Source organism: Stomoxys calcitrans, chromosome 4 (assembly GCF_963082655.1).
Source record: "Stomoxys calcitrans chromosome 4, idStoCalc2.1, whole genome shotgun sequence".
Classification (NCBI taxonomy): Eukaryota; Metazoa; Arthropoda; class Insecta; order Diptera; family Muscidae; genus Stomoxys; species Stomoxys calcitrans.
The window spans coordinates 3,387,042-3,410,710 of NC_081555.1; the positions used below are offsets into that span (position 1 = coordinate 3,387,042).

Here is a 23,669-nt window from a genome sequence, read left to right on the forward strand (position 1 = left end):
CCAACGCACATCTCCAACTGAAAGTGCTTTTGGTCGACCAGATCTTGGTTTATTGTCAACAGTTTTCGTTTCTGTCCACTTTCTGATGATGGATTGTATAGTAGATCGTGGTCTATTTAATATTTCACTGATAGTTTTTTGAGTTAAACCATTCCTGTGGTGTTTTATTATCAAAACTTTTACCTCATCAGAAACCTCGTTTTGCTTACGACCCATTTTGACAAAAACTATATTTTCAATGAAATTAAATATTTGCTGTCAAGGGCAAAGCCTCCTTTACTAAATAAAACAGAAAAGGGGGATTCCCAAATAATATTTGAATTTGACTTTGATGATAGCACATCAATGATGAATACTTTTTTTGTTCTGTTTTTGGTGTTATTATATAAAATTGCATTTTTTGCGCTAATTAAATTTATTTTTTGAATTTATTTTAAAACATATTACGAAAAATAAACTATTGCATAAAACTGCATTATTTGTTTACTTTAAATTTTCTTCAATTACCCAAAATAAGTGAATTTATTATCAATTTTGCTAATGATGAATACTTTTTTTGACCGCTGTATGTTATCAGCCCATATTCCTCGATAATTGCCCACTCTAATAAAACGCATTTTAGTTGGCTTTGAAAATGTTTATTTCTAACATTTCGATTAAAACTAAAATAGAGACTTACAAATGTGTCAAATTCATCAGTATTATATTTTATTATTGTAAACAATAAAGTAGAAATCATTAGAACATTTGCACAGACACTCTATGTGTGTTATGCGCCTAGAGAAATTTGTTTATAGTAGGATAAAAGAACTTATGTATGTAAGTAAAAAAAGAGAGTTCAGAAATTGAAACAGACACAAGGACATCTATTAAAAAGCAAAATCTTTTCAACTCTCTTTCATGAGGTTTATTTCATGTCCCGTCGCCGTTTTATGGTACCGTCACAGGTTGGAATATGACGTTGGAGGAAACCTTCGAATACAAATTTACGCCCACAACGGTCACATGAGAATTCACGCTTTTCATCCACCATCTGTTTGTGTTGCTTTAACATCTCAGCATTAGAGAATTTATCGCGGCAGGGATCGCAGGCATATCGTCGTTTTACGGCACCCGCTTCAAAGGCAACTGTAAAGTTCTGCGAACAAAACGAGCAAGTATATTCCTTGACGACCATTTTCTTGAAGCCATGCTCCATATTCAAGGATGCCGCTTCGGCTTCCAGCTTATCTTGGTGTTTATGTTGCTCCATGTGAGCTTTGTACTTTTCATCATCGATGAATTTGCGGTAACACCGTGAACAGCGCTTAGGTCCATCTCCTGTGTGACGTAGCATATGCTCTTTCAAATAACTTATCGAATTGAAGACACGGTTACAAACTTTACATTTTCTTTCTTCCTCTGGCACTTCGGGTTTTTGGCGCATGCAAGCTCTCATGTGTAATTTGAGGGAGCCAGCAGCACCATAGCAATTTCCACAGTTGGGGCAGTAGAAGGTTTTGTTGTTGCGATTGACCAGTTCGCTCAAACCAGCGTCGCTTATCTCGTATTCTTCGGTACTGCCCAAACTATCATCGTGACCGCCTTCCGAGGTACCGGTGGGAACAATGTGCAATATGGTATGGCTACCATCATCGTCAACCACCGTTTCTACTTCTTCAACAGAAGTTCCATCCTCCGTAATAACCTGATGTATGGCAATGGGTCGCCCATGTTCGTCGATAATAACTTCTTGCGTTTCCTGTATGACTTCAGGATGATGTCTCTGTTGATTCAATGAGGCAACGGCTGCCTCAGCTTCCTCAGTGGTAGCAAATGTGGCGTAAGCATATTGAGGTTCCTCGCCTGAATTTGGATCGTGTATCAGCACTGGCACCACCTCTTCCTTAATCGTCCCACTGGCTGTAGTAGTTGTCAGTGTCGCATATTTGGTTCGTTTAGCATTCATTGTTGTTTACCTTTTTGGAGGACCTAAGAGTTTCCAGATGTTCCTCAATGCAATAAAATCGGATTTTTATCAATTGGTCAACTCTTGCAGAAGAATTCAGTGGCGGTGGTACCGTCTTATTTTCTACCAATAGAATTTTCACTCACAAACGAAAAACGATGTCTACTCTGGTTGGCTATCAAACAAGTAATTGTGGCAACGTCGTATCATAATTTTTTCAACTTTTCCAAAATGGTGGCCGCAGCTAACATAGGGTTGTATTCGACAACAGCAAATGCATTTGTATGAAGGTGTTGGCAACACAGATTTGTGTTCGAACACAGGGTTGGTAAAATCAAATAATTTGAAATGAACTGTTACATGTATGCACAGTGGAAGGTTTCGATAGGGGATGAAAAAATGGTAATCTGCATGATAATAGTATAAATGAAATTTAAATTAAGAATTGAAAACTTGATTAAAGTTTCCTTGAGGTTAAAGGGTCCCTTTTTTGGTATACGAAAATTTGGCTGCTTGTACCAAAATAAGACATACATACATATAAACAAAATGTTTCTAGATGGAAAAAAGAAAGAAAAATTGGTTAAATTTACTTGTACTTTATTAGTTTGATAGTATTTAAATCATATGCCTTAAATTAAGATTTTTTGGCTTTTATCGACATCTTTAGCAAAATAGAGCAGAAAAAATTGAAAGTTTTGCTAGTATGTACTAGCCAATGATTATAAACAGGGGTTATATATATATATAAAAAAAAAATAATAACACTAACATTGCGTAACATTTTTTATACCCTAGCTGTGGTATAGGGTATAGAATACGGGTCGACATATAATCACTTTCCGATTTATGTAACAAGTCCGTCCGTATGGATCTTAGCTTATTTTAATTTCGAAGTAAAATTTTAATTTTAATTTATAAGTCAAAAGCTCCTAAGTATTATAAATAAGCGAATATTAAATTTTCATTACACTTAATTATATACTTCATGTATAACTTTTTTCAGCTTTTGGATGCTAAAAAAATTTGTTTAATTTAAATTTTTAAAAACGATTTTTTTTTGTTTTTAAATTTTCCATATTAATTATGAGACCTTCACAATTGTTAAATGTTTGAATGTTAAGATTTATCGGCCGTTTTTTTTTTAAATTAAATATTGCCAACGACATTAGTAGAACTTTATTTCGATTGGCAACGTTGTGCACAATTATTTTTTTTAATTAACATAAATTCAAGTATGCCCATACTGACAGAATTCCTTTATTGAACTGTCAAATAACCCTACCTTAAAGCCGCATTAAGTTTGTTAACATCGGTGCTAGTAATTATTGACAATTAATTAATTGGAGGCCACCGTAGCGCAGAGGTTAGCATGTCCGGCTATTTTCAGCGGTGGTTTTCCCCTCCTAATGCTGGCAACATTTGTGAGGTACTATGCCATGTAAAACTTCTCTCCAAAGAGGTGTCGCACTGCGGCACGCCGTTCGGACTCGGCTATAAAAAGGCTTATCATTGAGCTTAAAAACTTAAATCGGACTGCACTCATTGATATGTGAGAAGTTTGCCCCTGTTCCTTAGTGGAATGTTCATGGGCAAAACTTGCATTACTTGCAATTAATTGGTTGACTTCGTTAGTCCCAAGTAAGCGTCATCCGTCCGTCTGTCTGTTGAAATTACGCTACAGTATTGAAAAATATGATATTGAGCTGAAACTGAGCAGATAATTTTTTTTGCCATACATTATCATTCATTATATATGACTACGTCTTGATATACCCCCCATATAGACCGATCTATTTTACTAAAGGTCTTGGCTTCTTAAAGGAGAGGCAATATTGCCGAAATTTGGAAGAGGAAGTTGTATTTGAGCTATAGTTGTTGTTGCTAATAAAAGACTCAAGTTAAACTTAAGAATTATTTAAATCTATCTTTATTTATTATAAAATTGTGCGACAATTAATTCGATTGACTTTTACGAAAGTCTACAGCTGAAGGCTGAACAACTAACAAGCAACTAGCAATTGCTTTCGCCGTCGTCTGGCAGCTGAATGGTTGCCATCTCGTTTAACTCTCAGAAGTCGGCAAGTTCAGGGCTGCCACTGACCCTTGGCGTTTATCACCCAATTTCGGTGAAATTTGAAACAGTGAGTTTTTATACCCACCACCATAGGATGGGGGTATACTAATCTAGTCATTCTGTTTGTAACACCTCGAAATAGTGATCTAGGACCCCATTTTGAGTCGATATCTGTCCGTCCGTCTGTCTAAATCGTGATAGCGGTCGAACGCGAAGAGCTGGCCACTTGAAATTTTGCACAGATACTTTATATTGATGTAGGTCGATGGGGATTGGAAGTGGGTCATATTGGTTCAGATTTGGACATATAAACCGATCTCCCGATTTGACTTCTTGAGGCACTGCAAGCCGTAATTTTTGTCTGCTTTGGCTGAAATTTTGCATGTAGTGTTCTGTTATGACTTCCAACAACTGTGTCATGTACGGTCCAAATCGGTCAAGAACCTGATATAGCTCCCATATAAACCGATCTACCAATTTGGCTTCTCGAGCCCCTGGAAGCCGCATTTTCTGTACGATTTGGCTGGAATTTTGCACAACTGTGTTAAGTATGGTTCAAATCGGTCAAGAACCTGATATAGCTCCCATATTAACCGGTCTTCCGATCTAACTTCTTGGGCCCTTACAAGCCGCGATTTTTATTCGATTTGGCTGAAATTTTGCACATATTGTTTTGGTATGACATCCAACAACAGTACCAAGTATAGTCTTTATCAGTCCATATCCTGATATAGCTCCCATATAAACCAATGGGATCTATATCAGGATATGAACTGTCTTGACTTCTTGACCTTCTAGAGGGCGCTATTCTTATCTGATTTGGCTAAAATTTTGCACACATCGTTTTGGTATGACTTCCAACAACTGTATCAAGTATGGTCCAAATCAGTTCATATCCTGATATAGCTGCCATATAAACCGATCTCCCGATTAGACTTCTTGAGCTTCTAGAGGGCCCAATTCTTATCCGATTTGGCTGAAATTTTGCACATATTGTTTTGGTATGATATCCAATAGCTGTTGTTGTTGTAACCGCTTTTGTGTGTGGAGGTGGAGATCTTGGTCACCTTTCTGTAGGTAAGCAAGATGGTTCCGGTCGAAAAGACCGATCGCCGCGGGAACAACTTGACCATTGGTTATTTAAAGACGCCAATAATCCGCCTTGTCATATTGAGCATCATAGCCACTCAGTATTTGTGCAAGAGCCGGTGCTACCTGGCCTCTCACTAAGAGAGGCCAGGTAGCACCGTCTAACTTGGTTCATAACCTGACATAGCCGCCATTTAAACCGGTCTCCCAATTAAACTTTCTGAGCCTCTTGAAGGCGCAATTATTACTTGATTTGCCTGAATTTTGGAGGTGATATTTTTATATGACGGCCCATATCGGTCAATTACTTGATAAAGCTCATATATATAGTGGAGGGTATATAAGGTTCGACCCGGCCGAACTTAGCACGCTTTTACTTGTTTTTGTGATAACACTATGCAAGCAACACAATTCACCAAAATAATGTTGGAGATAAAACATATGATAAGAGTATGGCCTATATGTATTTATTCAAAATAAAACGCTTTTTGATGATTTCTACAATAAAAGAAACAATGTTTTGTGAAAACTTTCCACAGTGAACGATCTTAATACCTACTTTAAGGCCGCAAATATTTGAAATTTCGTCAGAAGCGGGCAGAAATTAAATGGTCAGGCATTAATGGGCTAATGCATGCTTTATAATTCGCCGATTCTGTAGAATTTTGATCAAGTAATCTATATATGTGTAAAATTAGCGCCAAAAATAAGCATTTATCAAAATTCTTTTTCAAATACTTCACTTATTTTTTTTTTGAGAAAACTGAGAACGATATCTAAAGAATCATCTCCATCTTCTTATATATAAAAATCAATTTGTGTTTGTTTCTATGTTTGTGTGTTCCTTATAGGCTCAGAAACGGCTGAACCGTTTTTCTTGAAATTTTCACAAATGGTGCATAATGACCCCGTGGTGAAAATAGGTTACTACATTTTTTGATATCTGAAGGGGGGCGGACCCTCCCCTCTACCCTAATTTTCAGAAACGCCAGATCTCGGAGATGGGTGGTGCGATTTAAGCGAAATTTTGTGTGCTCTCATATAATACCCTAAAAATAAAAATTTGGTATCCAAATTTCGGATGGTGTATCTAGGGGGGCTGCCCCACCCTAAAACCTGCCAAACATATATTTAGACCAATCACGACAATATGGGACTTAAATGAAAGGTATTTAGGATAAGAAAACGTATCTGATATCCAATTGTCGGACCAAGTGTTAGGGGGACCCCAAGCCCCAAAACACCCCTAAATCGAACATATTTACCGACCATGGCAAATGAAAGGCATTTGCGAGTAGAATACGAATCTGATATCCAAATGTGGGACTACGTTTCTGCGGGTCCACCCCTTCCCCAAAACACCCCCCAAACAGGAATCATTTACTGACCATGGGAATATGGGGTTTAAATAAAAGGTATTTGAATGTGGAATACGAATCTGATATCCAAATATGGGACTAAGTGTTTGGGGGGCCGCCTCTCCCCAAAAACATCCCCCCAAGGGGACAAATTTACGACCATAGCAATATGGGGCTCAAATAAAAGGTCTTTGGGAGTAAAGCACGACTTTGATATCAATATTCGGGAAAAGTGTCTACGGGGCCACCACACCCCCACAACACCACCCAAATAGGAAGAATTTTCTGTCTATTGCAATATGAGGCTCAAATAAGAGGGTTTTTAAAGTGGAACACGAATCCGGTATATATTTCAAGGCCAACTCACTGAGTGGCCGCCCATCCCCCAAAACACCCCCAGCCGGTCATGTTTGCTGACTACGGAAATATGGGGCTCAAATTAATGGTATGTGGGAGTAGACCACGTATCTGATATCAACATTAGGGGTCAACTGTCTAGCGGACGTCCCATCATCATAACAACCCCCAAATAGGAAGTATTTGCTCACCAAGACAATTTGGATCTTAAAGTGAGTGGAACTAAATATTCATAGTTTTTAGGGCCAATACCCCAAACCGGACATATTTGCTGAGTTTTGCAATAAGGAGTTTAAATGAGATTAGAAAACGAATTTGATATCCCATTTTGAGGGCAATGGCAATATGGGGTTCAAATAAATGATGAATAAATGAGAGCACGTTGCTGATATATTTTCCGGGCTTAGTGTTTGGGGGACCACCCCAATCCCCAAAACACCCCTTATTCGGGCATATTTATCGACCATTTCAATGTGAAGCTTAAATGAAAGGTATTGGGGGGTAGATCAAGAATTGATACCCATTTTCGGGACCAATTTTCTGGGGGTATAGTCCTTTCTCAAAATAACCCACAAACAGCAATTTTTCAGTGACCATCGCAATATGAGGCACAAATAAAGGTATTTTGGAGTAGAATACGAATTTTATATACAAATGTAGGACCATGTATTTAGGGCATCACCCTTTTCCCAAAACAGCCCCAAAGGGAAAAAATGTTTTGACGATGCCAATATGTGACTCAAATGAAAGGTATTTGAGATTCGAAAACTAATTTGATAACCAATTTTGGGGCCATGTGTTTCATCCTGTAAACTCCTCTTAAGCCAATGGCAATATGGGGTTTAAATAAATGGTATTTGAGAGAAGAGAACGATGCTGATATTTTTTCAGGGCCAAGTATCTGGGGGACCACCTCTCCCCCGAAAACACCACTAAATCAGACATCATGAGAATATCGGGCTGAAATGAAGTATTTTAAGAATGGAGTACACCTTACATGCAAATTTAAATTCGTAGACCAATAAAGAACATATGGGATTCAAATAAAGGCACTTATATTGTTAAACTCTTAGTCAAGTTAGCATGGTATTTCATTAATTAAATGTCTTCGAAAATAAATATTCCAAGGAAACTTTTGTTCCATATAAAATAAAAGAAGGCGCAGCAGAGCGGGGCCGGGTCAGCTAGTTTTAAATGAAACTGAATTTCAAATTTCATTGTGTTGCGAACCGGTTTTCGGATATAGACGGTTAATTTTTTTCAAATACCTTTGTGATATCGAATACTCTAACGAAAATAATTCTGCTTAGTATATAGCAAAGCGTTTTTATTTCAATTTGTTTCATTCGTTTTTTTTTTGTTGTGTTTCATGAGATCCAGTTAAAACTGGTTTGCGAGACAATTTTAACAAAAGCAATTAATAATACAATTGTCTTCTCATGTCTTGACTTTGTACCGACTGTGTCATACATGCTCGCATATAGCCGATTGAGACTTAATTTGCTATTTTAACAGCTGTAGAGACGCACAAAACAGTGGCAATCAGCAGGGGGGGGGTGTGAAGGGGGAGCTTTGAAGATATTAGAATGAGAATGGCTTTGACATTGACCGACATTCTAAAAAAGTAGTTACACGCTGAATGACTTTTCAATCATCTGAGTTTGATGACAATTTAAATCAATTTTCATGTTGTAACGGTAAATGTTTTATTCAAATTTATCTTTCGGCATACCAAAATTATCATTTTAATGTCCACTTTGATTTGTTAGCTGTGTGTGGGTATATATGAATGTAGATATGTGGGTACATTTCAATTAAATTATCTTTTGCATTGTTGTTTGGCTAATTTCGTTGGCACGGACGAATTGTATTGTATTTGTGGTGCGATTATCGTCATTTTGTTAATACGCAATTTATTTAAAAATAGAAACGGGAGATCTGTAATCTATCTTGCCGAACAGAATGTAAACACAACTAAAATTGGCTCATAGGAAGATAATTAACAATGTTTTATTTTAGGCATAAAAGATTCACAAGAAATCACAAAATTGAAGCGTGTCAAAGAATTTTATTAATAATAAAAAAAAAACAATTGATATGAGTATTATTATAAAATAAAGTATAATAGACTTGTTTTTAATGCAAAAGAAGTCTAGCGAATTATTAAAATACCCTACATGACCTTGGCACTTTATAAAGTAAATAAAAAAACATGTGAAAGCGTGCTAAGTTCGGCCAGGACGAATCCTATATAGTTCTGTGCCTAAAGGATAATAGATAAGAATTTATATGCTATTGAAGTTATCTCAGGTTTTGAACCGATTCGAACCATACTTGTTTTGGATGTTTGAGACCATAGTAGAAGTCATTGTACAAGATTTCATCCAAATCGGATAAGAATTGCGCCTTATAGGTGCTCAAGGATAAAATTGGGAGATTAGTTTATATGGGAACTATATCAATTTATAGACCGATTTCTATGGCAGCTATACCAGTTTATGTACCGATTTAGACCATACTTAGTATAATTGTGCAGAGTCAAACCAAAACACCTTATAGAAAATTTCAGCCAAATTGGATAAGAATTGGGCCCTCTAGAGGCTCAAGAAGTCAAGACCCAAGTTCTTTTTAGATGGGAGCTATATTTAAACCTCTCAACCGGCCTACACTAATAGGAAGTATTTGCGCAAGCGCCTAGCTTTATTCCTTCGAAAGTTAGCGTGCTTTCGACAGTCGAATGGACATGGCTAAATCGACTCAAAATGTCAAGACGATAAAAAATATATTTGCCGTTTTGGGTCTGATATCAATATTTTGATGTGTTACAAACGGAATGACAAAGTTACTACGACCCCATAAAATAGTGGAGGGTATAAGAAGTAAAAACGTGTTAAGTTTGGCTGAGCCTAATCCTGGGAACCCGTCACCATGTATTCTACTTGAAATATACAAAATTTACAGTTAGAGGGCACATGTGTATTGTACGTAAAAAATTTCTTCCAAATGATCATCAAAAATGTGAGCTTCTTTGGGTCGTAGAAGACTAAGCAGGATATATGACAGCTATATAACGTTATACATCGATTTGGACCATACGCAAGTCATAAAAGAACTCTATGGGCAAAATTTCAACCATATCTGACAACAACTGCGGATTTTAAGGTGATAAGATCAGAAATCGTGAGATATGTTAAATGGGAACTTCGACATCTTTTTTTAATTTGGCCCAGATTGGTCCAAATTTGAATATATCTGGCATATGGAATTTAGGACAGTGAGTTGTGTTAGGCTCAAGGATATCCTTCCTGAAGATGGCCCAGATCGGCACAGATTTGGATATAGCTGCCATATAGACCGATCTCTCGATTTAAGATCTTGGCCCCATAAAAGGCGCGTTTATTATCCGATTTCATTGAAATTTGACACAGTGACTTATGTTGAGTTTTACGACATCCATGTCCTATATGCTTCAGATCGGTCTATATTTTGATATAGCTGCCAAAAAAAACCAATATTGAACCAAAATTGAACGGTGACTTGTATTTATTAGACCACTCAATGTCCGTGCCGAATTTGGTCCAAATCGGACCATATTTAGATTAGCTTCTATGGGTGCATAAATAATGCATTTTTCTCCGGATTATGGGGAAAGGTGATTTACATATATAACCGGGGTGGTGGATATCCAAAGTTCGGCCCTGCAGAACTTAATGCCTTTTTACTTGCGTTAAATTTTTTTTCAAAAATCGATTTTTAAAAATTCTTTAAAATTGCAATTCGAGTGGATATCTAATTAACATTAGTTTTGAAAAGTGTTCACATGATTTTGTATATGACTTTCTCTTAAATAAAATACGTTTTTCAGTAAAAAAAAAAAATATTTAAGAAAATATTAAAAATTATTAAACAATAATTTTTGAACTCAATAAACCTTTTAAAAACAATTTACCCATACCATAATCAAACCATACATGGTAAAACAAAAAAATGGAATATTTTTTCATATAAATAAATATTTAGTGCATAGAAGACATAAAACCATTTGTTATGGTCTCTTTCATTTTTGCAGTTTGCTTGCTTTGACGGCATTGTTATTATTGCTATTGTTTCTGTGGTCTTGCGTTAAAATTTAATTTTAATTGTATAATAAAAAATCCGATGCTTCGCACCCCTTCGGCCTAGACATTTTAAACATTATTCCACCATCGAAATGAAAGTACATAAACAAACAATTTATCTAGGCAACATACCTATTCACATATACATATAAGGACGGAATCGGTGCGGAAACTAATTTGGCATGTTTAGGCAATTTGAATAGAAACGGCAAATCACAGGAGGTTGCATGTACTTGTTTTTAGTTTGAACTTTTTCTATAGTTGGTGTCTTTCATATTCATTTGCTAAAGATTGCAAAATAATTCTACGGCATTTCCGATATGCCTTTCTTTTGAAATAAAAAACAGGAAATTTGCACTCAAATTTGCCTAATAATTATCAATACTATCTAACATGCTAAGGAAAATTTTTGTAACAGATATGAGAACAATTATTTTGCATGAGAATTTAGTTTTTGTTTGCAATCGCAAACATTGAAGCTAGAAGGAAAAAAGTGTTTTAATTTTTTTATTTTATTTAATTTTTATGCAAAACTAGCTGAACTGGGTGCGCTCCGTTGTGCTTTCTTTTACTCTCTTATATCTATATTGCCTTGGTCAGTAAATAAGATTAGTTTTGGGGTGTTTTAACTGGAATGGCCCTTCGCTCCAAATGTGGATATCTAATTAGTGCTCTACTCCCAAATATCTTTCATTTGAGCCGCATATAGCCTTACATACTTTGAAAAATTTTCCCATGAAAAGGGACAAACTTCTCACATATCAATGAGTGCAGTCCGATTCAAGTTTAAGCTCAATGATAAGAGGCCTCCTTTTTATAGCCTTCGGACTCGGCGTGCAGCAATGCGACACCTCTTTGGAGAGAAGTTTTACATGGCATAGTACCTCACAAATATTACCAGCATTAGGAGGGAAAAACCACCGCTTAAAAAATTTTTTCTGATGGTCTCGCCAGGATTCGAACCCAGGCGTTCAGCGTCATAGGAGGACATGCTAACCTCTGCCCTACTGTGGCCTACTTACTTTACTTTAATTGGCTTTCAGAGACTAGGATAGCGTTCCAAGTGCCTCGATCTTCTGCGCTCATTTTATAATCTCTGACATCAAATTTCGAGGTATCTCCCACCACTTGATCATTCCATCGTGCTATTGGTCGTCCCGGTTTGCGTGTACCACCGTATTTGTCCTCAAAAAACTTCTTTATTGGATCTTCTTCATCCATTCTGACAACATGACCTAGCCAACGTAGCCGTTGGATTTTGTTACCTGTAACTTTGCTATCGTCGTCATACAGCTCGATATGACGCCTATATTCTCCATTAACGCAAACTGGTCAATAAATTTTACGAATAATCTTTCTCTCAAACACTCCAAGTACTGCCTCGTCTGCTTTCACAAGCACCCATGCCTCAGAACCAGTTAACAACACAGGTAGTATCAGTGTCTTGTATAGAGTAATCTTCGTATGTCGAGGGATGGCCTTGTTTCCAAACTTCTTACTTAATCTAAAGCAGCTGCTGTTTGTCAGGATTATTCTACGCTTTATTTCAAAACTGGTGTCATTCGTTTTGGTCAAGGCGGTGTCGAGGTAGATAAAGTTGCTGACTATAGCCGTGGTCGGTAAACTTGTCTGGTTTGGGGGGAGTTTTGGGGATAGGGGGGCCTCCCAAACACTTGGCCCCAAAAGTTGATATCAGATTCTATTTCTACTCTCAAATTCCTTTCATATGAAAGGTGTATATATTCGTTAAGGCGGTCTTTGGGTTTGGGGGGTTCCCCTATGTATCCCACCCAAAATTTGGATACCATTTTTTTTTTGGGGAATAAGGTTGAAAACAAAATTTCGCTTAACTAGTTCCAGTCATCAGCGAGAGCTGGTGTTTTTCAAAATTAGGTTGAAGGGGAAAATTGTGTCTTATTACCTTTTTCACTTCTGCTCTTATTGATAGTTCTATTTCACTGTGCTTACCTTATTGCGGTTTTCATTCAAACTACCTCATATTTGATTTAAGTTAAAGTTCTTTAAATTTTTGCAAAAAATAAAACTAATCGCCCTAATGACATAGCGGTACAATTTGTAGTGTTAGATTCACACAAAACGGGAATCAAAACATTTGTGGGCACATGCCATTATTTCATCATCACTTGGCTCTTACGTGTATAGAAATGTTAGGCATCATAGTCATCTTCACCACAGACAGCGACACATTTTGTTTAATTTTTATTATTTTGCTTTTTTTTCACTCAGAATGAATAAATAAATGAGTGGGGCAACAATTGGTATGATGAACCCGGTTCCCTGTTCCTTTAAATTTGTAGTTTTTGTGCGGTAATGGTGTGGACTTAAAGCCAGACAAGTGTTGGTGCTCGACGCCCTGCTCAATGTGCTGAGAAATACAAAAAAATGCATTGCTGTTATTTATCTAAATGTTCAAAAAATTGAGTTTTGTCACTTGACTGCCCTGGCGTTTATTGCGTTTTATTCAAAGTGCCTTTTTGCTGACATCTGATGTGGAATGCCATAAATAAATAAACTTTAATTCCTTATAATCAACATCGTCAAAGTCACAGTCACAGTCACCATCACATCACCATTACCGTCATCTTCGCTACAGATATCATCATCATTTTCACCATTAACATGGGTCCATATTGTCAGCGCACCCATGGAGGCCATTATATATGGCCTTTGGCGCCTGTGTGATTTCCCTTAATGATAGATTTGTATTTTGTCTCTAATGACAAAGGATTGTCCAAGGATAAGGGCTATGTTTGTTTGTGTACAATAGAAATATCGATAGGCTTACAAATCGTATGTGTTCATGGTTAAATCAATGAATGAATGACCCAAATAATATCCTTGTGGATTATGGTCTAATGAGTGGTGGTTGCCGACTTAATTTCTTTAGTTATTATATTAATTTGGTTGTAGAGATTTTGAAAGGCTTCCAAAATTAATGAAGAAAAAATATGCTCAAGGAGATTTATTTCAAGCGAAATTAAGGATCCTGCAGAAAATTGGACATAATGATAAAAGCGAACAATTGTAACTCAAGATTGTATTGTAGTTGGCAGAAGAGAAAGTATTAGAAACCGTTAGGTTTTGGATTACGGTGGGAGTCAATGAATTATATTTAGCTATGTATGTTCGTACGTCCGTCTGTCGAAATTGCAAAAGCGGTCGAATGAATGGAATGAATGAAACGAATGCAATGAATGAGATAATGATTGGAATGAATGAAACGAATATATGAATGAGATAATGAATGAAATGAATGAATGAAATGAGTGAAATGAATAGGATGAATGAATGAAATGAATAAAATGAGTGAAACGAGTGAAATGAGTGAAATGAATGAAGTGAATGAAATGAATGAAGTGAATGAAGTGAATGATATGAATGAATGGAATGATTGAAATGAATGGGATGAATGAATGAAATTAATGAATGAAATGAGTGAAATGAATGAAATGAGTGAAATGAATGAAATGAGTAAAATGAATGAAATGAGTGAATGAAAAAATCCGATTGAGATTTTGTATTGATGATGCTTATTGATGTAGATCGTTGGGGATTGCAAACTAGTTATATCGTTTGAGATTTGGATATAGCTCCCATATGAATCAATCTCGCCATTTTAAACATTGAACCCCTAGAAGCCGCAAATTTAGTCCGCTTCCAAAAAGTTTTGACTCGGCAGAAATTTTGTACGTTACGTTAAGTTCACATGTGTCTTCAACTAAATTCGGGTTTGTAAATTTTAAGTACAATCCACGGTGGTGGTTTTTAAATAAGAATATTTTAATTGTTGGGTAATAGTTTCAGCTCTTTCCTCATCAGTTTGCACCCTGAACAAATTTCAGTCCATATATGAGAAAAATGTTGACTTTTTTATGAAGAAACCCAAATGTATTGATACTATGAATAGAAATGTAACATTGAGATCCAATACAATCCCTTATATTGAAATTGTTGCTTATTTTCCATTTATTCCCAAGCTAGTCAATTACAAATAATTGTGAAACAACTGATTTCAGCTTACTTGCATATTAGCAAAAATTTTCCATTAGCATGGACCATAATATCCCTTAGTCATTAACATTTTTCCTCAGTTTATTAGCAAGCAGTTAGAATGCCTATGAACTTATCTTAATTCATAGCTATTTTGTTCATTATGTAATGAATATTGACAAGGTTAGTTTGTAACGGGCATCTCGATAGAACAAATTTTTTCCCCACCATTTAAAAACTAGTCAATAAATGTGTGTGTAAGTGTAGATGTTGTTGGCACTACTGACTTTATGGACTGACGCTCAATCTGAGAGTTGAAGATGAATTCATCATCATTGATGCACTTGAAAGTACATAGCAATTCAATGAAATTTAATTGAAATGTGTCACGTTTATTATGACACAGAGACAAATAAAGTAGCAGACAATAGCTAAACTCGAGGATGTCGCACGTAAAGTTTTATAAAAATTAAGCTAGTGGAGGAGAGAAAAATAGTTTTGGTAGCCTAACAAAATTGTAAAAACGGTAAAAAAAATTGAAATTTTGCGTACTAAAATGTAAAAAGGAACTAACTTCGATTTTTGGAAAACTTAACAAAAAGTTGCATAATTCTAACAAAAAATTTTGCAATCGCAAAGGATATACGAAATGAAGCAAAATAATGACGCTTCGCTTTCACTGTTCAAATGTTGATTTAGTTAATCCAAAAGAACGTCTAGGTTCGAACCTCGGGTAGAGCCTCAGAAAGAGTTTTCAGTGGTGGTGTTCCTCTCATAAATGCTGGCCATGTTTGTGGTGTTTTCAGCCATTTATGACTTTTCTACGGAGAGATGTGGTTAAGCATCACGACGTTTGGAATCGGCAATAGGTGACCCGGATCAAAAGCACCAATTCTAGTGTGAAAAGCACTAAGTTGGCATCCCTGGTCTCAATCGTTAAACATGTCCGTTTGGTATATTTTTGGGGTTTGTCGACCCACGATTATTTGACTTGGTATAAAATTCTGTTTTAACTTCCTCGGTAACCTTGATATACTTTGGTAATAGCTATTAATTTACTTTATACCGATATTTATGTATTTTTTGTAACTTATCAATAAAATCAAGGGAAAAGTTTTCTATAAAGTGGCAGACTCTTGTGGTCATAATGCACCTTGCCATATAAATTAAACCCCCTATTACCTCAAATCAGTGTTTGAAGTTTCATAACTTTATCAATGTATGATAGCTAAAACAAACAAATGGCAGGCTAATAGAAATTTTAATTGTAGTCATAAATGTGTATGTCGTATAAAATAACGAAGCAAACTTTATTACTAACATGATATGGGAGTAATTAGCAGAAATTGATTTGTGACAACCCTTGGCAAAAATTGAATTTATAGTCGAAGAGGTTATATTTTACATTTTCATTAGTTATTACAAACTTTTGACGCTAAACTTGATCAAGATTGAAGAAATTCATAGCAAAAAAAAAAAAAAAATAAAATAATATTATATTTGTTAGGGTATAGCCTTGACAAACGTTTTTATGCCAAAAACGAATGGTTTTTTTAAGAATTTGATTTGAACTATCTTAATGAAAACAAGTGACTAGTAAAAACGTACTAAGGTCGACCGGGCCGAACCTTGGGAATCCACCAGCACCAGAACACCAAAATTTCAGCCAAATTGGAAAACAATTGCTGAATGGTTCCATCTAAACCATACTCGTAACGTGGAAGGGCTGAACACATTTCGGCAGAATCAGGCACTAATTGAGAGTTTTATTGGCCTGAGACCTTAAATCGGGAGATCGGTTTATATGGGTAGATCGGTCTATATATTAAGATATAGATCGATTTAAACCATATTTGGCACGAATGTCGAGGATTTTAACACAAGTCCTTATGCCAAATTTCAGCGAATTAAAAATGAGGCTTTTATGGACCTTGGATCATAAATCGTGAGATCGCACTATATATTCCGCACATATGTCGGGAATCTTAACACAAATCATTGTGCCAAATCTCAGCCATATGGTATAATGAATACAGTTTTTATGAACCTAAGACCATAAATCGGGAGATCAATCTATATGGGGACTACATCAAGATGTAGTCCATCTTCGAACTTTAGCTTCCTATGAACAAAAAAAGAATGTGTCCAAATATTCCCCATTAAGACCCATACACTTTTGCATGCGTTTGAACCAATTTCGATGATGAGTTCACAAAAATTCAGTTGTTTCGTTCTTTTGGAGCATTTCTTTCGACCAATCTACACGAGCCTTTTTTTTTTGCCTATGCGTAAGGTTGTCTCAATCTCACGATAGGTCACATAACGATCTTGCACTATCAGTTGGCGCACATCATCAATGGTTTTTGGAACAACAACTGATTTTGGACAACCTTCACGAATTCTACTTGGAGTGAACTACGACCAAGGTTGAATTCACCATTCAATCGATAAACACTGGCCCTTGATGGAGCTTCATTGCCAAAAATTGAATTATGTTAATCGATGGACTGTTGTTGAGTTAATCTACGTCGAAAGTTGTAAAAATTATCCACGAAAATGTTCACGATTTAATTCCATTTTTTCGTTGACATCTTTTACGTTACTGTAAACAACACAATTAGCGCTCGTATGTCAAAACATTCTAAGTACGTATAACCTCAAAAATGTCAAGCTTTACAATAGAGCTGTCAGTTGGCAGATTGCAACACAAGGGGTGTCCAATCCTGAATATAAAGAGAAACCCTCGCATTAGTGTAGTTAGGTTGGGGTTGTAAATCGGTGGAGTGTATCGGTAGAGCTTGCAAAATATCTATGACACTATCGATATCGATTTTTTGCCTGAATTTCCCATCGATACTATCGGCAAAGTTCAATATTTTGCAAAATCAAACAAAAATAAGCGATCTGACACTGAATGTATACTTTAAGCCACATTGCGCCTATATAGGGCGCTATTTTCATCCGAATGGGCTGACATTTTGCACAACGATTTCTGATTTGATTATTAAATTTAGTTTTTTTTTTGGATATGTGCATTGATATTGCTTCTTTACAAATCGGTCTCTGTTTTTTACTTCTCATTTTCGTTTGAAATATAGGTGATGGGAAATTAACGATTGTATCAATACTATCGAATATTGCTATTTTCGATGGTTTCCCAACTCTACATATTGTTTAATGTTTTGATATAGATGCCATATAAACCGATATTGAATCTTGAGGTTCTATACGGTGCAATTATTTTTCGATTTGGCTGAAATTTTGTATGCGGTGTTTTGGCTTTAACAACTGTGCTAAGCATGGCTAAAATCGGTTCGTAACATGATATAGCTGTCATATTAACTGATCTCGGATCTTGATTTCTTGAGCCTATAGAGTGCACAATCATCATTGGCTGAAATTATGCATCAGGTGTTTTGTTTAGACTTCCAACAATTATGTAAAGTATGGCCAAAATCGGTTGATAACTAGATTTAGCTCTCATATAAACCAATCTCCCGATTACACTTCTTGAGTCTATAGAGGGTGCAATTTTTAGCCGATTTGGCTGACATTTTTACAACGACTTCTCCTACGACCCTCAAAATGGTTGCCAAATATGGTTTTAACGGGTTATAACCTATAATATAGCTCCCATATAAACCGATCTCCCGATTTTATTTCTAGAGATCCTGTAAGGCGCAATTCTTATCCGATTTGGCTGCGCAATGGTTTCCACTATGGTATCCAACATCCAAACATCATGGCAACTTTCATTCATTATCCTTTATTTGCCTATAAAGAGATGCCGCACAAGGAACTTGATAAATGCGATCCATTGTGGAGTGTATATAAGATTCCGCTCGGCCGAACTAAGCGCGCTTTTAATTTGGATAGTTGAAAAGTTACCAACCCTTTGAAATGAATCACAGTTCCCAGATCAGAAACAATTATTGTTGCTATAAAATAGAATTAACAATACGCTCGTTCTATAAATGGAATATTTAAATTGAAATAAAATATTTATACTCAGGGAATACATATATACAGCTGTGTTTATGTTTGTTTACATTTGTTTGATATATGCATTTATAATACATTGAGTTATGAAACAGAAAATGCAATGGAATTTTCCATTCATTATGGTTAAAAGCGATTAACCCTTTGTGGGTGAATGCAAATTAAATAGTGGTCTCGCAATTCAGTAATCTAAAATAAACAAGTAAGGATGGACTTAAGACAGCCGAAACCGACCTTTTGATACTCTACACCATGTTGGGTATGCAGGCTAAATCCTCGAATCTAAAATATACATAAAATTTTGGTGTAGAATTTCAATCAATATGTGTACATATAGGAGTCATAGATGAAATCGTTGTCCAAAATTTTGAGAAGATCGGTTGATTACTGCGTTACCAAAGACCCAGAAAGTGATAATTCCGAAAAACATATAAATGAGAGCTATATCTAAATCTGAACAGATTTTAATGAAATTCACCAGTGATCAAAAGAGTCATGAGGTAAACACTTGTGTCAAATTTTGTGAGGATCGGTTAAGAAAGACTACATTTTGCAAAATTAGTCAAAATCGGAGGAATGTCATGTCTAACTCTGAACCGATTTCTTTGAAATCCAACAGCAATGGCGGGAGTCATAAGGATATCAATCCTTTGTGCCAAATTTCGTTTGAATTGGTTAACAAATTACCATTATTGTAAAATTAGTCAAAATCGGACGACAAATCGGCAGCTGTACCCAAATCTGAAACGATTTTTTCCAAATTCGCCTCTTGGCCAAAAAAGATGTCAGTACAAATTTGGAAGACGATCATATGAAAATTGCGACCTGTAGTTTGCACACAAATTAACATGTACAGTCTGATAGACAGACGGACATAGCTAAATCGAATTAGAAAGTAATTCTGAGTCGATCGGTATATTAACCTATGGGTCTATCTCTCTTCCTTCTGGGTATAACAAACAAATTCACTACCAAAGTAGTAGTGTAGGGCACCACAGTAGTGGTGTAGGGCACCACAGTAGTGGTGTAGGGCACCACAGTAGTGGTGTAGGATATACAAACGGGGTGCACATTTTTTCGAATCCTTAATTGTTGTAAAAGTCAAAGACTATCTGTTGTAGTTCCACTACAGTCTTTAGTAAGCAATATATTCTAAGATTATGCTGAAATTTTACTTTGTAGATTCTATTATCCTTGCTAAAATAAGATCACTATGACCTTATTTAAAGTTAGTTTGCCGCTGCGTTTTTTCGTTTCTGTAAAGTGGAGTCATTGCAAAACGGAAGTTTTGCCATCATGAACCAATAAACGGTTTGATCTTCTTCGACATTTGCTTATAAAAATAGGTTTCAATCGGCGATGGATTCTGCCAAAAAGTTCCACAAATGAAGTCTGTTAAAGGCCATATGCGTACTAGCGAAGGATGGGGTCATATTCATTTTCTCATTCCGTTTGCAGCACATCGAAATATCCACTTCTGACCCTATGAAGTATATATATTCTTGATCGTCGAAAAATTTTAAGACGTTCTAGCCATGTCCGTCCGTCTGTCTGTTGAAATCACGCTACAGTCTTTAAAAATAGAGATATTGACCTAAAACTTTGCACAGATTCTTTTTTTGTCCATAGGCAGGTTAAGTTCGAAGATTGGACTATATCTTGATATAGCCCCCATATAGACCGATCCGCCAATGTACGGTCTTTGACCCATAGCGCAGAGGTTAGCATGTTCGCCTATGGCGATGAACGCCTGGGTTCGAATCCTGGTGAGACCATCAGTAAAAATTTTCAGCGGTCGTTTTCCCCTCCTAATGCTGGCAACATTTGTGAGGTACTATGCCATATAAAACTTCTCTCCAAAGAGGTGTCGCACTGCGGCACGCTATAAGAAGGAGGCCCTTTGTCATTGAACTTAAACTTGAATAGGACTGCACTCATCAATATGTGAGAAGTTTGCCACTGTTTCTTAGTGCAAAATTTGCAATTTTCATTGCCCATAAAAGCTACATTTATTACCCGATTTTGCTGAAATTTGGGACAGTGAGTTGTATTCGACATCCTTTTTCAATTTTGCCCGGATCTGTCCATATTTGGATATAGTTGCCATATAGACCGATCTGTCGATTTAAGGTTTTCGGCCCATTAAAGGCGCATTTATTGTCCGATTTCGCCGAAATTTGGGACAGTGAGTTAAGTTAAGCCCCTCGACATACTTCGGCAATATGGCACAGATCGGTCCAGATTTGGATATAGCTGCCATATAGATTAATCTCTTGATTTAAGATTTTGGGTCCATAAAAGGCGCTTTTATTGTCCGTTGTTGCCGAAATTTGGGACAGTGGGTTGTGTTAGGCCCTTCGACATCGTTCTTTAATTTGGTCCAGATCGGTCCAGATTTGAATATAACTGCCATATAGACCAATATAGCTGAATTACTGTAATCTACATATTTCGATATAGCTGCTATGGTATGCATTTTTCACCGGATTTTGACGAGAGGTGGTTTACATATATGCTCGAGGTGGTGGGTATCCAAAGTTCGGCCCGGCCGAACTTAACGCCTTTTTACTTGTTTCCTATGTAGTTGGCTCAGATTATCATTGCGGGTTTTGTGGGTTCGGTTTCCAACAAAGACTTTGGTCTGTGACTGTTGAGGTATCACGAAGCAAAAACCCTTCTCCTTTGGGATTTTTCCTTTTCGACGTTGTATGCTAAAGGATTCCGTCTGATCGAACTACATATAGCTGCTAAGAAATGTTTGGATCCGATTTCTATGTTGCGTATTGAAGTATTGTTTTTTTGTATATTATAAATGCGTATATCTGACATGCTCTGTAAAGCCCATCCAGTTTCATTTAAGTTTTTATGTAAATGATGAAACGTTATACAGTTAACTAAAGGTCTAGAGATGTTTAAAATATTGTAATGGTATTCCATTGCCATCTCTACCTTGATCTTTTGTAAAATGTTTTCTTGTGATATTAGACAAACATCAGCTGTTTTGTTGCGTCATTTCCTTGTTGAAGATCATTTCAATGCAGCAGCTGAATAATTTCAGAGACGTACAATGGTTATGATACGCATGACGTTGTTGAGTGTGGTTGCCTGTCGCGCCGTGGACTGCTCAGGTTCCACACACATAGTATATGTATAAGCTTCTATAAAAACCACTATAACCGCCATACTCGTACAAGCGAGCAACCCATCAGGCAACAAACCATCACTGAGGTTTGCGAAATTTACACAAAAGGGGTTAATTGAATGAATACGTTGACTGCTTTTTTATTTCTTTTGTATCTGAATTTGCCGCCCAATTATGTGTATATGTTAACACTTACATATCGACATACCATGTCGTGCATACATATGAACGTTTACGTCTGAAGCGTAGATTTGATATCGTAATATAAAATACATTCGCATGCATTTATGCTTACACAATGGCATTGACATTGTTCTTTAGCGTATTTCTGCTTTTCTTTTTCCTGAATTACTGTAAAATTGCCACATGTTGTGCAAATAATTCAAAGTTCGGAGGCGTTTGTATTAATTTTGTAAATCGCATGGTGCAAATAATAAATTCAGTCAAGACATCAACTTTAAAAAAAGCATACAACAAATTAAGAGTTGTTAATTGCAGCAAGTCTTTAAAAATAAAAATCCTCATTAGGGAAAAATATTTCATATTTCAAGTAAAAAAGTAGATATCCAAAGGAAATGTTTCATTTAAAAATTTGAAATCTTCAATTTAGTTCTTTATTTTTGATTCGAATCTTTTAGGTTAGGACAAACTTGATGTGGTCGATTAATCCCGATGTTCCTTAAAGTAAAGTTCGCGAGCATATGTGAAGTGCAATAAATTGATCAAAATTATAGTTTTTCTTGTTTATTTTATACTCGAATTGAATGTTGCCCTAGTAGCTATTAAATAGTGAAGTATCAAGTTATCTTTGAAAAGGTTCTTATCTGTCCTGTCAATTACCAGTTTTTTGTCACCAATGAGAATGCACTTTGGACAATGTTTGCTTATATAAAAATTAAAAACTTGTTACAAACTGTTTAACGTGTTATAATTGAAACCAATTGTTTTATCATTCAATACAATTATATCACATGTAAATATTTCTACTACCTTTTTCTCCTCATAAAATTTTGAATAAATTGTGATTTGTGTTATGAAATCTAGTATTGCAAATAGACAAGCTTATAAAGAACTCCCTGACCTATCTCATGTTAATGAACCTTGATGCGGGGATTTAAACGCGTGCTTACTTACCACTGGCAGTTGTTGGCAAAACGCCTACGTCTTAGAATTATTTAATGTCATAATAAAACGTTGTTCTAAACGTTATTTTTTATTGATGGGAAAAATAACATTTGCACAATTAACACTAGAAGCTTAATGTTCTCCAAACAACACAGTCTTGGATTCTCAGATAGGAGGCTGTTGATGCTTACTTTTTCATATTACCTTAAATGACTTCGAAAATACGTGTCTTTGAATATTAATTTTTTGTCTGAAATATATGTAAATATGTTTTCCATGAGCCTATTAATAATTCTTTAGAAAAAGTATTCTTCGGAAAAAATAGCTGCAAAATTTTTAACTTTGCATTAAATGATAATTCTGTTGGGTTTTATTGTTGAAATTGAAGAAGCGGTGTTGTATTACTGTTATTTTTTTGCCGTATTCTATACATAAAAATCATATT

At 35.9% G+C, this 23,669-nt stretch overlaps 1 protein-coding gene across 2 annotated transcripts; it reads right to left on the reverse strand.

The window, feature by feature from the left end:
* Window positions 1–686: 686 nt before the first annotated feature.
* On the reverse strand, window positions 687–23,384 carry LOC106092870 (zinc finger protein 58). Of its 2 annotated transcripts, none has more exons than XM_013259814.2 (2): window positions 23,234–23,363; window positions 687–2,503 (listed from the first exon to the last, which is right to left on the reverse strand). In XM_013259814.2, exon 2 carries the CDS (start codon window positions 1,946–1,948, stop codon window positions 908–910), a length of 1,041 nt encoding a protein of 346 aa, XP_013115268.1. In that variant the 5' UTR covers window positions 1,949–2,503; window positions 23,234–23,363; the 3' UTR covers window positions 687–907. The 2 variants fall into 2 exon arrangements, 1 of the variants encoding a protein (XP_013115268.1); XR_001222250.2 differs by lacking the exon at window positions 687–2,503 and adding an exon at window positions 21,787–22,554 and having other exon boundaries at window positions 23,234–23,384.
* Between the last annotated feature and the right edge of the window lie 285 nt (window positions 23,385–23,669).